The sequence below is a fragment of the Mobula birostris genome, chromosome 16 (genome assembly GCF_030028105.1).
Source record: "Mobula birostris isolate sMobBir1 chromosome 16, sMobBir1.hap1, whole genome shotgun sequence".
In the NCBI taxonomy this organism is placed as follows: Eukaryota; Metazoa; Chordata; class Chondrichthyes; order Myliobatiformes; family Myliobatidae; genus Mobula; species Mobula birostris.
Genome location: NC_092385.1, coordinates 67,899,469 through 67,914,136, shown reverse-complemented (window position 1 = coordinate 67,914,136; position 14,668 = coordinate 67,899,469). Strand labels below are relative to the sequence as shown.

General features: G+C 46.2%; 2 protein-coding genes across 5 annotated transcripts in view; both read left to right on the top strand.

Annotated features, from left to right (window-relative positions):
* Window positions 1-14,668, top strand: part of LOC140211202 (protein phosphatase 1M-like) — a 60,419-nt gene that overhangs the window by 18,442 nt on the left and 27,309 nt on the right. For all 4 annotated transcript variants that reach the window (XM_072280793.1, XM_072280792.1, XM_072280794.1 and 1 more), the window contains one exon: window positions 6,924-7,036. In XM_072280793.1, the coding sequence (XP_072136894.1) occupies window positions 6,924-7,036 (113 nt within the window). The remainder of the gene's footprint in view (window positions 1-6,923; window positions 7,037-14,668) is intronic.
* Window positions 1,873-5,093, top strand: LOC140211295 (uncharacterized). The gene is made up of 3 exons (XM_072281006.1): window positions 1,873-1,904; window positions 1,990-2,200; window positions 4,291-5,093. The coding sequence occupies exons 2-3, from the start codon at window positions 2,161-2,163 to the stop codon at window positions 5,091-5,093; spliced, it is 843 nt and encodes a 280-aa protein (XP_072137107.1). The 5' UTR covers window positions 1,873-1,904; window positions 1,990-2,160.

Genomic DNA, 14,668 nt, shown 5'->3' with positions numbered 1-14,668 from the left:
ATTTGATAGCTCTTGGTCTGTACTTGCTGGAATTTAGAATGATAGGGGGTGGGGGGAATCTCATTGAAACCTTTGAATGTTGAAAGGCCGAGGTAGAGTAGATGTCGGAAGGATGTTTCCCATGGTGGGGGAGTTTAGGACAAGAGGCACAGCCTCAGGATAGAGGAGCATCTATTTAGAACAGAGATGCGGAGAAATTTCTTTAGCCAGAGGGTAGTGAATTTGTGGAATGTGTCACCGCAGACAGCTCTGGAGGCCAGGTCGTTGGGTGTATTTAAGGCGGAGATTAATAGGTTCTTGATTGGTCATGGCATCAAAGGTTAGGAGGAGAAGGCTAGGGAGTGGGGTTGAGGAGGGGAGAAAAAGGATCAGTCATGACTGAATGGTGAAGCAGACTTGATGAGCCAAATAGCCTAATTCTGCTCCTATGTCTTATGGTTGTTGGCACAGCATCGAGGGCCGAAGGGCCTGTACTGTGCTGTAGTATTCTAGTGTCTTACTGTTTTGTGAAGCTTGGTTGTGTGCAAATTGGTTGCTGCAATTCCAACTTTGCAACAATGTACTTTTAAAAAGGAAGCAGTTTCATGTGTGTCCTGAGGATTTTTTACCTGCATTCTGAATGCAGGAAGAAGTCGTCTCCGTTGGACAGTCGGCTTGTGCACATAAAGGTCATTATTTAAAACAGCAAAACGACCTGGGTGGCACAGGCATTGCCAATACTCTGCTAAAGTGGTTCAACAATGCATCTCCTCAGTGGCAAGCCTGAGATCCTGTTTTGCAACTTCGGAAAGAATGCTTTTATGGACACCTGTGTAAGAGCAAACTGAGAGGCCACACGTTGGTGTTGGAAATAATGGGTGAATTATTAAATCTGGTGTGCCCCAGGAAACCAGTGAAAGCTGATCTATCTGAGTATGAATTTGATACATTTTTTGCATTCTCATTTGAACAGGTTACACAGAGACAGTAATACTAGGTTTTGATAACAATGGTGGTTACAGAAAGAGTAAAAGACTTTATATAAACAGACTAGATCTTGATTACAGAATAAACTTATCAATCAGAAGTCTAACCAAGTTAGCAGTAAATCCAATTTTCTTTTACAACAGTGGGTGCAACTATACGTAATTAATGAAGCTTCTGAAACTTTGGTGTCATTGCTGCTGCATTCCATGTCTCTAATTCCGGACTATGTCTGTGGTTCCCTGTTTTACATTAGCACACTGCACTTCCCTATTTACTCATTAGCCCTCACTATTCTTGCCCCTGTAACGACCTGTATATGTGTTAATACATATTAAACTGAAAAGGACCTGCCTTCAGTTGAGAAAGAAATTACTGAAGACTCAATAATACAAATCATTACAGATCTGCCAAACCCAACAGTTCCTATCAGACTGCATTGTTCACACATCAAGGAATGAAAACTCAAGGTTATGATGCGCAAACAAACAAGATTCAAAAGAATTGATAAGCCTTCTACTCGTATAACTTTCCTGCAAGAGATCCACAACCACGTCATTAGGTTTGGAGGCTTTCCTGCCTCAATGACCTGGAGAGCTATGTTGGCTGGAGTCAGGGCTTTGCGCTTTGGCTCTTGGTAGGGTCACCTATGCCAAACAGGTCAAAGGGTAGAGGCCAGACTAAGAGTGGTCCTCCGATTCTCTGGGTGCAGGAGTTCAGCTTAAGGCTAACAACTCTGACTGGTAAAACAAATTTGTACAGAAGCAGCATTGAAGAATCTTTCTGCATCTGATTCCTGAGACTCCAGCTGGAGACTGACAGTGCATGACTGACTGTAGTGAAGACCGAGAGGAAGCTACTAACAGATGAAGTAAGCCCTGAACATGGCCAGAGATGGAGGACATTCATTGCTGCCCTCAACACCAGTGGCGTAATGGCCAGTAAGTAATTGCAAGTTTCATGTACTCAGGACGTGTGGCAGTCAATTAATCACTTCCAAAGTAATGGCTCTGTTATTTTTTTTAGGTAACAACAATCCACTTTTTGTAGAGTGTGGAGTGTGGACTTTCAAACAGAAAAGTGCTAAATGCCAGGTTGATTCAGGGCTTAACCAGAAAAGTAGACAAATAATTTGAATCATGCCACATGGATTTCGTACCCTGAAGAACATTTTTACTGCTTTCATCACTACCTGGGATGAAGGCTCCAATGCACAGGATTGAAAGAGGCTGCAGAGGTACGTAAATGTAGCCAGCTCAATCATGGGCACATCCCTTCCCACATCAAGGTCATCTTCAAAAGGCAGTGCCTCAAAAGGGTGGCATCGATCATTAAGGACTTTCACCATCCAGGCCATGCCTCCTTCTCATTGCTACCAACAAGGAGGAGGTACAGGAATATGAAGACCCACTTTCAATGTTTTAGGAACAGCTTCTTCCCCTCCAGCATCAGATTTCTGAGCGGACAGTGAACACCACCTCACTAAATAATAGTGCAAAAGAGGAATAATTTTTATTGCAACTTAAAGTAATTTTTTTTGACTTGCACTGTGCTGCTGACACAAAACAAGAAATTTCATGACATATGTCAGAGATAATAAACCTGATTCTGATTCTGAAGGTCTGATCCATTGGTAGGAGGGAAACCAGTGAATCTATGTTTGGTGATTTGTACAGCAACAAACATAAAATGCTGGTGGAGCTTAGCAGATCAGGCAGCATCTATGGAGGGGAATAAAGAGTCGATGTTTAGGGCTGGGACCATAATATCATAAGATATAGGAGCAGAAATAGGCCATTCAGCACATCGAGTCTGCTCTGCCATTCGATCATGGGCTGATCCAATTCTTCCAGTCATCCCCACTCCCCTGCTTTCACCCCATACCCTTTGGTGCCCTGGCTAATCAAGAACCTATCCACCTCTGCCTTAAATACACCCAGTGACTTGGCCTCCACAGCCACTTGTGGAAACACATTCCACAGATATCCCACCCTCTGACTCAAGTAATTTCTCTGCATTCAGTTCTAAAAGGATGTCCTTCAATCCTGAAGTCGTGCCCTCTTGTCCTAGAATCCCCAACCATGGGAAATAACTTTGCCATATCTAATCTGTTCAGGCCTTTTAACATTCAGAATGTTTCTATGAGATTCCCCCCCTCATTCTCCTGAACTCCAAGGAATATAGCCCAAGGGATGCCAGACATTCCTCATACAGTAACCCTTTCATGGGCTCTTATCTTGCTAAGCAGCCTTTAATTCCATGGGTGCTTAACTTGCTAAGCAGCCTCATGTGCACTACCTTGTCAAAGGCCTTCTGAAAATCCAAGTACACCACGTCTACTGCATCTCCTTTGTCTACCCTACTTATAATTTCCTCAAAGAACTGCAGTAGGTTCATCAGGCAAGATTTTCCTTTCAGGAAACCATGCTGGCTTTGGCTTGTCTTGTCATGTGTTCCAATCTCATTCCTAGCAATCAATTCCAGCAACTTCCCAACCACTGATGTCAGGCTAACAGGTCTATAGTTTCCTTTCTGCTGCCTCCCACCCTTTTTAAATAGCGGAATAACATTTGCAATTTTCCAGTCATCTGGTACAATGCCAGAATCTATCGATTCTTGAAAGATCATCATTACTGCCTCCGCAATCTCTCCAGCTACTCCCTTCAGAACCCGAGGGTGCATTCCATCAGGAATGAGATGGAATGAGATTTATCCACCCTCAGACCATTAAGCTTCCTGAGCACCCTCTCAGTTGTAATTTTTCAGTGCACAAATTTCACTTCCCTGATACCCTTGAATGTCCGATATACTGCAGACGTCTTCCACTGTGAAGACTGATGCAAAATACGCACTCAGTTCCTTTGCCATCTCTGCATCTCTCATTACACTACCTCCAGCATCATTTTCTATTGGTCCTATATCTACCCTTGACTCTCTTTTACCTTTATACACTTAAAAAAGATTTTAGTGTCTTCTTTGATATTAGTCGCAAGCTTCCTCTCATAATTCGGTTTTTCTTTCCGAATGACCTTCTTAATTTCCTTCAACAAGTTTTTAAAAGCTCCTCAATCCTCCCACTAGCTCTGGCTTCCTTGTATGCCCTCTCTTTTGCTTTTACGTTGGCTCCAACTTCACTTGTCAGCCACGGTAGTGTACTTCTTCCCTTGAAAATTTCTTCTTACTTAGAATATATCTGTCTTGCACTTCCCTCATTTTTCACAGAAACTCCAGGCTTTGCTGCTCTGCTGCCCTTCCTGCAAATGTCCCTTTCCAGTCAACCTCGGCCAATTCCCCTCTCATGCCATTGTAATTTCCTATACCTTGCAGGCAGCGCTGTGGATGATTGGGATCACTTCAGGGATGCTGTCCATTCATCTGCACTGAAGATGCGAGGGCTGTCTACCCGCAAGCAGCATGACTGGTTTGATGAGAATGATGAGGAGATACAGGCTCTACTTGTTGAAAAGCACCGTCTTCATCGTGCCCATCAGAACGACCCATCATCAGCTGCCAAGAAAAACGTCTTTACCAGTGCTCGCAGGATAGTTCAGAATAAACTGCGTAAAATGCAAGATGCCTGGCTGAGCACCAAGGCAGATGAAATACAGGGATACGCTGACAGAAACGACTGGAAACGATTCTATGAAGCCTTCAACACTCTCTACGGATCTCAGTCTATCGGGAGCTCCCCCCTCCTGGGTACAGATGGTACAACTCTCATTACAGAGAAGGCTCAGATCCTGCAGAGATGGGCTGAACACTTTGAAGCCGTCCTCAGCCGACCGTCATCTATTAACGATGAGGCGATAGACAGGATCCATGGCGCTGTCGACATCAACAGCACCATGGATGACCCAGTAGTAGCTGAAGTCACGAAAGCTGCCAGCCAGCTATCCAGTGGCAAAGCCACAGGGGCGGACACCATACCTGCAGAGATCTACAAAGCCGGTGGTCCCGTACTTATAGAGAAACTCACCAAGTTGTTCCAGTCTTTTTGGAAGCAAGGATCCATTCTTCAGGAACTTAAAGATGCATCCATCGTACACCTCTATAAGAGGAAGGGCAATCGACAAGTATGCAACAACCACCGAGGAGTCTTGCAGGAAAAGCCCTTGCTAGAGTCCTGCTAAATCGTCTGGTCACTCATGTGGATCTGGGCCTGCTGCCAGAGTCACAGTGTGGCTTTCGCAAAGGTTGTGGGATTATTGACATGATTTTTGCCACATGCCAGCTTCAGAAGTGTCAGGAGCAGAATCGTGAACTCTACACAACTTTTGTTCACCTCACGAAAGCCTTTGACACTGTCTGCCGACAAGGCCTGTGGAGGATCATGTCAAAGTTCGGCTGCCCTGCCAAATTCATTCAGGTGGTATGCCAGTTCCATGATGGCATGATGGCCAGAGTGCTGGACGGCAGAGAATCCTCTAAGGCATTCCCAGTCACCAATGGCGTCAAACAGGGCTGTGTGCTTGCACCCGCACTGTTCAGCATGATGTTTTCTGCCATGCTGAATGATGTCTTCCAGGACAGTGATGCTGGAATCAGCCTCAAGTACAGAGTGGATGGGAAGCTCTTCAACCTGAGGAGACTTCAAGCTATTACCAAAGTGAAGGAGACTGTACTAGAGACTTCCTCTTTACCGATGACTGCGCCCTGTATGCTGGCTCGAAGCCAGAGACGCAAGTCAATATGGACAAATTCTCCCCGGCTTGTGACAACTTTGGACTCACCATCAACATCAAAAAGACCGAAGTTATGCACCAGCCTGCCCCTCATGCACCTACACAGAACGGAAAATCACAGTCAAAGGACAGAAACTACAGGCAGTTGACCAGGTTACTTACCTTGGCAGCACCCTCTCCCGAGCAGTGACTATTGATACAGAAGTTAACTGCAGAATAGCAAAGGCAAGTTCTGCTTTCGGTAGACTGTGCTCCACTGTATGGGAACGTCGAGGAATCAGTCCAGCAACAAAACTGAAGGTCTACAGAGCCATGGTACTCACTACCTTCCTGTATGCCTGTGAAATGTGGACTGTGTATGGAAGGCATGCAAGACAGCTCAACCATTTCACATGACATGTCTTTGCAGAATATTAGGCATCAGATGGCAAGACAAAGTACCAGGCACTGGAGTTCTCTCTAGAGCAAGTCTACCATCAGTCCACACACTGCTGATGAGAGCACAGACCCGGTGGGCAGGTCATGTCATCCGCATGCCAGATGAGCGCATACCCAAGCAGCTCCTTTTTGGGGAACTCTCTGCTGGAAGACGCTCGTATGGAGGGCAGAAGAAATGTTACAAAGACACACTAATGGCCTCCCTGAAGTCGCTTGACTTAGACACGACCACCTGGGAAACGCTGGCACAAAACCACCCTACCTGGCACGGCCTTATCCACAAAGGCTGTCAAGCTTATGAAGCACAACATAAGCGCGAGCTGCGCAAGTCCAGAGCCACCAGCGCAACAACTGCAGTGCCTACACATGTCTGCCCAGCATGTGCCAGGACGTTTATTGCCCGAATTGGCCTGACCAGACATCTTCAGACATACCGCATCCAGTCTCAAAGTGACTAATGGTATCGAGGTTTTTATCGATGACGCCGATGGACAAACAACATTCCACTGAAACACTGACACATTGGATTTTATTTTTTCCCTCTCAAATTTCGATGTGAGCTCGATCATATTGTGATCACTGTTCCCTAAGGGTTCCTTAACCTTAAGCTCTCTTATCACCCTCGGATAGTTGCACATCACCCAATCCAGCACAGCCGATCCCCTAGTGAGCTCAACAACAAGCTGTTCTAAAAAGCCATCCCTTAGACATTCTACAAATTCTCTTTCTTGAGGTCCACTACTGAGACTCTACATTGGGATTTGTAGATTGCAGAAGGCAGGGAATAGAGGGGTAGTAAACAGCATAATTGAAAAATGTTTGTGTCCTGTTTTTCCACAGGATGAACTGATTGGCCAGTACCAGATATCAGGTAATGAAACCGGAGGATGTACCGTCCTGGTGGTTCTTCACTTACAGGGCAAGCTCTACGTGGCCAGTGCTGGAGACAGCAGGTTAGTGCATGAATGAACAGACAGAACCATAGAACATTACAGCACAGAAACAGGCCTTTTGGCCTTTCTTGGCTGTGCTGAACCATTTTTCTGACTAGTCCCACTGACCTGCACCTGGACCATATCCCTCCATACACCTCTCATCCATGTACCTGTCCAAGTTTTTCTTAAATGTTAAAAGTGAGCCTTCATTTACCACTTCACCTGGCAGCTCATTCCACACTTCCACCACTCTGTGTGAATAAGCCTCCCCCAATGTTCCCTTTAAACTTTTCCCCCCTCACCCTAAACCCATGCCCTCCGGTTTTATTCTCTCCTAACCTCGGTGGAAAAAGTCTGCTTGCATTCACTCTATCTATACCCATCATAATTTTATATACCTCTATCTTTATCTTGTTATTACCTGCAAGTACATTCTGTTTGGAAATAGAGGCAGGTATTTTAGAATGAAATTCTGGGGCCCTGTTGCTCACATCCAACCATCCAAACACTTCCAAAAAGAATGTCAAAGTGCTGGTGAACGCAGCAGGCCAGGCAGCATCTCTAGGAAGAGGTACAGTCGATGTTTCAGGCTGAGACCCTTCGTCAGGACTAACTGAAGGAAGAGTTAGTAAGAGATTTGAAAGTGGGAGGGGGAGGGGGAGATCCAAAATGATAGGAGAAGACAGGAGGGGGAGGGATGGAGCCAAGAGCTGGACAGGTGATTGGCAAAAGGGATATGAGAGGATCATGAGACAGGAGGCCCAGGAGGAAGGAAAAGGGGGAGGGGGAAAAAAAAACCAGAAGATGGGCAAGGGGTATAGTCAGAGGGACAGAGGGAGAAAAAGGAGAGAGAGAGAAAGAATATGTGTATATAAATAAATAATGGATGGGGTACAAGGGGGAGGTGGGGCATTAGCGGAAGTTAGAGAAGTCAGTGTTCATGCCATCAGGTTGGAGGATACCCAGAGAGAATATAAGGTGTTGTTCCTCCAACCTGAGTGTTGCTTCATCTTTACAGTAGAGGAGGCCGTGGATAGACATATCAGAGTGGGAATGGGATGTGGAATTAAAATGTGTGGCCACTGGGAGAGACTGGGGCCACTCATTATCTACTTCATTATCCACAACTCCACCTACCTTAGTATCATCTGCATACTTACTCATCCAATTTACCACCCCATCATCCAGATCATTAATGTATATGACAAATACATTGGACCCAGTACAGATCCCTGAGGCACACCACTAGTCACCGGCCTCCAATCTGACAAACAGTTTTTCACCACCACTCTCTGGTGTCTCCCATCCAGCTACTGCTGAATCTATTTTACTACTTCAATATTAATACCTAACGATTGAACCTTCCTAACCAACCTTCCATGTGGGACCTTGTCAAAGGCCTTACTGAAGTCCATTTCGACAACATCCACCGCTTTACCCTCGTCAACTTTCCTAGTAACCTCTTCAAAAAATTCAATAAGATTTGTCAAACATAACCTTCCACACACAAATCCATGTTGACTGTTCCTAAACAGACCCTGTCTATCCAGATAATTATATATACCATCTCTAAGAATATTTTCCATCAATTTCCCCACCACTGACGTCAAACTCACAGGCCGATAATTGCTAGGTTTACTCTTAGAACCCTTTTTAAACAATGGAACAAGATGAGCAATATGCCAATCCTCCAGCACCATCCCCGTTTCTAATAACATTTGAAATATTTCTGTCAGAGCCCCTGCTATTCCCACACTAACTTCCCTCAAGGTCCTAGGGAATATCCTGTCAGGACCTGGAGACTTATCCACTTTTATATTCCTTAAAAGGTCCACTACTTCCTCTTCTTTAATCGTCCTAGTTTCCATAACTTCCCTACCTGTTTCCCTTATCTTACACAATTCAATATCCTTATCCTTAGTGAATACCAAAGAAAAGAAATTGTTAAGAATCTCCCCCATCTCTTTTGGCTCCACACATAGCTGTTCACTCTGATTCTCTAAGGAACCAATTTTATCCCTCACTATCCTTTTGCTTTTCTAATTTCTTTCTTAAGACTCTTTTTACATTCTTTATATTCCTCGAGCACCTCATTTGCTCCATGCTGCCTTGTATTGTAGATCTCTTTTTTTGAACCAAGTTTCCAATATCCCTTGAAAACCATGGCTCTCTCCCTCTTAACCTTTCCTTTCAACCTAACAGGAACCTAAAGATTCTGTACTCTCAAAATTTCACCTTTAAATGACCTCCATTTCTCTATTACATCCTTCCCATAAAACAAATTGTCCTAATCCACTCCTTCTAAATCCTTTCGCATCTCCTCAAAGTTAGCCTTTCTCCAATCAAAAATCTCAACCCTGGGTTCAGATCTATCCTTCTCCATAATTATATTGAAACTAATAGCACTGTGATCACTGGACCCAAAGTGCTCCCCAACAAATACTCTTAACAGGTTGTTGCCAAACTTGGCTACTACGCCCCATCTCTTGAACTCATTGCTACAGATCGGGAAAAAATGGCAATGGACAAAGCAGTGTGAGGTGGCTTTCCAAAAGACAAAGGAAATTGTGATGTCAGATACTGTACTCACACTTTATGATCCACATAATCCAGTGAAGCTTGAATGTAACACCTTGCCTTATGATATAGTTGCAGTCATGCCACCTGTTATAAGACCATTAGACCATAAAAGTTATGAATAATAGAAGTGAACACCCCATAGCACTTACATCACAATCCCTCACCATTGCAGAGAAAAATTATGTTCAGGTTGACAGAGGCCTTGAGTTTGGTTTGGGGTGTAAAAGAGTTCAACCAGTACTTTTATGGGAGAGAGTTTACCTTTGTTACTTATCATTGGCCACTAGTGTCCGTTTTCAATACCTAAAAAGTTTACAAAGGAGGACACTCCTGGAAACATAGAAACCTACAGCACAATACAGACCCTTTGGCCCACAAAGTTGTGCCGAACAAGTCCCTACCTTAGAAATTACTAATGGGCAACCTACCCATAGCCCTCTATTTTTCTAAGCTCCATGTACCTATCCAAAAGTCTCTTAAAATACCCTATCGTATCTACCTCCACCACTGTTGTCGGCAGCCCATTCCACACATTCACCACTCTGCGTAAAAAAAAACAAACAACTTACCCCTGACATCTCCTCTGTACCTACTCCCCAGCACCTTAAACCTGTGCCCTCTTGTGGCAGCCATTTCAGCCCTGGGAAAAAGCCTCTGACTATCTGCGTGATCAATGTCTCTCTTCATCTTATACTCCTCTATCAGGTCACCTCTCATCCTCCATTGCTCCAAGGAGAAAAGGCCGAGTTCACTCAACCTGTCTTCAATAGGCATGCGCCTCAATCCAGGCAACATCCTTGTAAATCTCCTCTGCACCCTTTCTATGGTTTCCACATACTTCCTGTAGTGAGGCGACCAGAACTGAGCAAAGTACTCCAAGTGGGGTCTGAACATTGGCTTGAAGCTTCCTCTGGTGGCCTGGGATGGATCAGTAGATCAGGCAGTTTGTTGTGCATGGTACAGGATGCCAACATGTCCGGAAGACAGTCTGGAGCCGTCAAATCACTTCATGCAGTCCCAGAGTCAACTCCTGCAACCACCCAGAACCTAAAATCGTTTCACAGCTACAAGTGTCATCTGCCAAGCAAAGTGATTTCCCCCACCCTTGTCAGGAAAAACGATTCTTTATAGTTGCCAAACAATTGATATTAGAGCATACAATCATCACAGCAATATTTGATTCTGCGCTTCGCGCTCCCTGGAATACAAATCGATAGCAACTATTAAAAATTTAAATTATAAATCATAAATAGAAAATAGAAAAGGGAAAGTAAGGCAGTGCAAAAAAAAACTGAGAGGCAGGTCCGGATATTTGGAGGGTACGGCCCAGATCCAGGTCAGGATCCGTTCAGCAGTCTTATCACAGTTGGAACGAAGCTGTTCCCAAATCTGGCCGTACGAGTCTTCAAGCTCCTGAGCCTCCTCCTGGAGGGAAGAGGGACGAGAAGTATGTTGGCTGGGTGGGTCGTGTCCTTGATTATCCTGGCAGCACTGCTCCAACAGCGTGTGGTGTAAAGTGAGTCCATGGACGGAAGATTGGTTTGTGTGATGTGCTGGGCTGTGTTCATGATCTTCTGCAGCTTCTTCCGGTCTTGGACAGGACAACTTCCATACCAGGTTGTGATGCACCCTAGAAGAATGCTTTCTACAAAAATTAGTGAGGGTTTTAGGGGACAGGCCAAATTTCTTTAGTTTTCTCAGGAAGTAAGGCCCCTGGTGGGCCTTCTTGGCAGTGGACCCTGCTTGGTTGGATCAAGTCAGGTCATTTGTGATATTGACCCCGAGGAACTTAAAGCTTTTGACCTGTTCCACTTGCACACCACCAATGTAAATGGGGTCGTGCGGTCCGCTACTCCTTCTGAAGTCAACAACGAATTCCTTCATCTTGTTGACGTTGAGAGCTAGGTTATTGTCTTCGCACCATGCCACCAGGGTCTTAATTTCCTCTCTGTACTCAAACTCATCATTACCCGAGATACGGCTTACAATTATGGTGTCATCAGCAAACTTATATATTGAGTTTGATGGAAACTTGGCTACACAATCATGGGTGTACAGTGAGTACAGCAGGGGGCTGAGTACACAGCCTTGTGGGGCACCGGTGCTCAGAGTGATTGTAGAGAAGAGCTTGTACCCTATTTTTACAGCCTAGGTCCTGTCTGTGAGGAAGTTGAAGATCTGAGTGCTAAGGCCCAGGTTCCAGAGCTTAGGAATCAGTTTATTTGGAATGATAGTATTAAAGGCAGAGCTGTAGTCAATGAAAAGGAGCCTTACTTTATTCTCTTTATTCTTTATTCTTTAGTCTTTATTCTCCAGGTGTTCTAAGGAGGAATGTAGGGCCAGAGAGATGGCATCTGCCGTTGACCTGTTGCTCTGGTAGGCGAATTGCAAAGCGTCGAGGTTGACCGGTAGGCTGTGGTTGATGTGTGCCATAACCAATTTCTCGAAGCACTTCATAGCAATTGATGTCAGAGCCACAGGTCGATAGTCATTCAGGCATGCCACCTTGCTCTTCTTCGCCACTGGGATTATCGTTGCCTTCTGAAAACACGAGGGTATCTTAGACTGAAGCAAGGAGCAGTTGACAATGTCAGCAACCACTCTAGCTAGCTTGCTTGCACAGGCCCGGATAACCCGTCCTGGGATGCCATCTGGGCCCATCGCCTTCCTTGGATTTATCTTCAGGAAGGCCCTTCTAACGTCCTCCTTGGTGACGATGAATCTCAATGACACCAGGTCTGGTTCATCCGGAGGGAGTGGGACGCTCCTCTTCTGTTCGAATCTTGCGTAGAATACGTTAAGTTCATCAGGAAGAGAAGCATCACAGTTATTGATATTCTCTGCCTTTTCTTTGCGCCCAGTGATCTCATTTAGACCCTGCCATAGTCTACTGGCATCCCTCTGGTTAGCCTGGGCTTTCAACTTGGCTCGATATTGCTTCTTGGCGCCCTTAATGGCTTTCTGGAGTTCACGCCTGGATTCCGTGTAGCGACTGGTATCTGAGGACCTAAAAGCCGCAGGTCTAGCCTTCAAAAGGGACTTGACCTCATAATTCATCCAAGGTTTCCGGTTAGGGAATACACGGATCGTCTTGTGAGACACACAGTCCTCTGTGCATTTCCAGATAAGGTCCTTGATAGTTGAGGCATGCTCACCGAGGTTAGCTGCTAAGGCCTTGAATACTAACCAGTCCACCGTTTCAAAGCAGTCACGGAGGACCTCATCTGTTTCCTCTGTCCAACACGACACTACTTTTGAGACCGTGACCTCCCCCTTCAGTTTCTGTTTGTAAGCCAGGAGGAGGACTATGGCCTGATGGTCCGATTTTCTGAAGTGAGGTCGTAGGATGGAACGGTAGGCATCCTTAACTGCTGTGTAGCAGTGGTCAAGTATATTCGGGCCTCTAGTGGGGCAGGAGACATGTCGGTATAACTTTGGCAGCGCCTTTCTGAGGTTGGCCTGGTTAAAATCCCCAGCTGTAATGAGCAAAGCCTCCGGATACCTGGTCTCAAGTTCACTGATGTTGGCATACAGTATATTCAGAGCACACTTCACATCCGCCTTGGGGGGAAATGTAGACCGCTGTCAGTATGACCGAGGTGAATTCCCGTGGCAGATAGTAGGGACGACACTTCACCGACAGGTGTTCCAGGTCCGGGCTGCAGGAGCTTGTCAGTGCCACTGTGTCCGAGCACCACGCAGTGTTGATTAGTAGGCAGACACCACCTTCCCTCGTCTTGCCCGAAGACGCCGTGCGGTCCATCCGATGGATTGAAAATCTCTCTGGTCAGATGGCACAGTCGGGGGTGGCAGGGGAGAGCCAGGTCTTGGTGAAACAGAATACACAGCAGTTCTGCATCTCCCTGCAGTAGGTGAGTCTCCCTTTAAGATCATCCACCTTGTTCTCTATAGCTTGCACATTAGCTAGTAGGATGGTGGGCACAGGGACACTGAAGCTTCAATCTGACCAGCAGCCCAGCTCTTTTCCCACACTTCCTTGGTAAATAGTGCATCTTTCCAGGTTTTCATCGATGCAGCGTGTTTTTGTCAGCTCTTTGAGGTTAGTGGACGCGTCCCGCGGGGATCGATCGGCAGGTCGTGTCGTCGGGCACTCCGGGTCGGGCCGAGTGATGGGGGAGGCTCCGCTGCCACTTCCAGCTGCCGGGGCCCGGGCTGTCAATTGGGTTAATCCCGGAGGGCCAGGCTCCTCCTGGCTGAAACAAGTCCATCAGCTGAGTCACAGTTGCAGTTGAGCCTCAGGTTCGATTTCCGAGGCAATAGCGGAGGCCTCACTTCCGGCAGCTGTGGATGGCCACCAATGGGGCTTTACGGTGGTTGCTCCGGGGAAGCATCTGGGGCACCTTGAGGTCTCTGATGAACTTCTGTGTGGTCGTCTGCTCCGGAGAGGTGCTGGTCAGAATGGGCCGCATCTCCAAGCGCTCCGGCACGGTAGAAGGCCGCAGGTCTCCGGGAACGTGGTGGGCCTTGGACCAGGCCTTGCTGGTCGGGTCCAGGTGTGGTCTGGAGTTGAAGAAGCAGTTCTGGCGTGGTGATCTCCAGCTGGGTCAGTAGCTTTGCCAGGGTGTTGATATCCCACAAGAGTAAGAAATCCTCCACAACGATTAAATCTTTAGGCCTGAATGAGACAATTTAAAATTAACCATGTTGTGGATGTGTATGCTCAGTGGTCCCCAACCTCCGGGCCGCGAAGCATGCAGGAGTGCAATGGTAACCGGAGCGCACCAAGCACATCTTTCAGAAAAAAGCCAAAATAAACAAGCCAATTAATTAGGTGCCGCCAGGCACATCAATGTCGGCCCAGATCAGAGGCGATTGCCGATTTCACTTGCTCTATACGATGTTCACTCCTCTTTCCAGGGCACTGGAGCCTTTAGCTGTTCCATTGTTTCGTCAATTTAAATGCCAGCCCAGGCAGGCTGAAAAGACAGGGCTGTCAGGATCGAGGTGACATGTTGAATCTACACAAACTTCTAATAAAGTATGGGCGCTGCCGTGCTTTCTTTATGTGCTGGTCCCAGGACAGATCTTCTGACACTTTTCAGAGAGAGA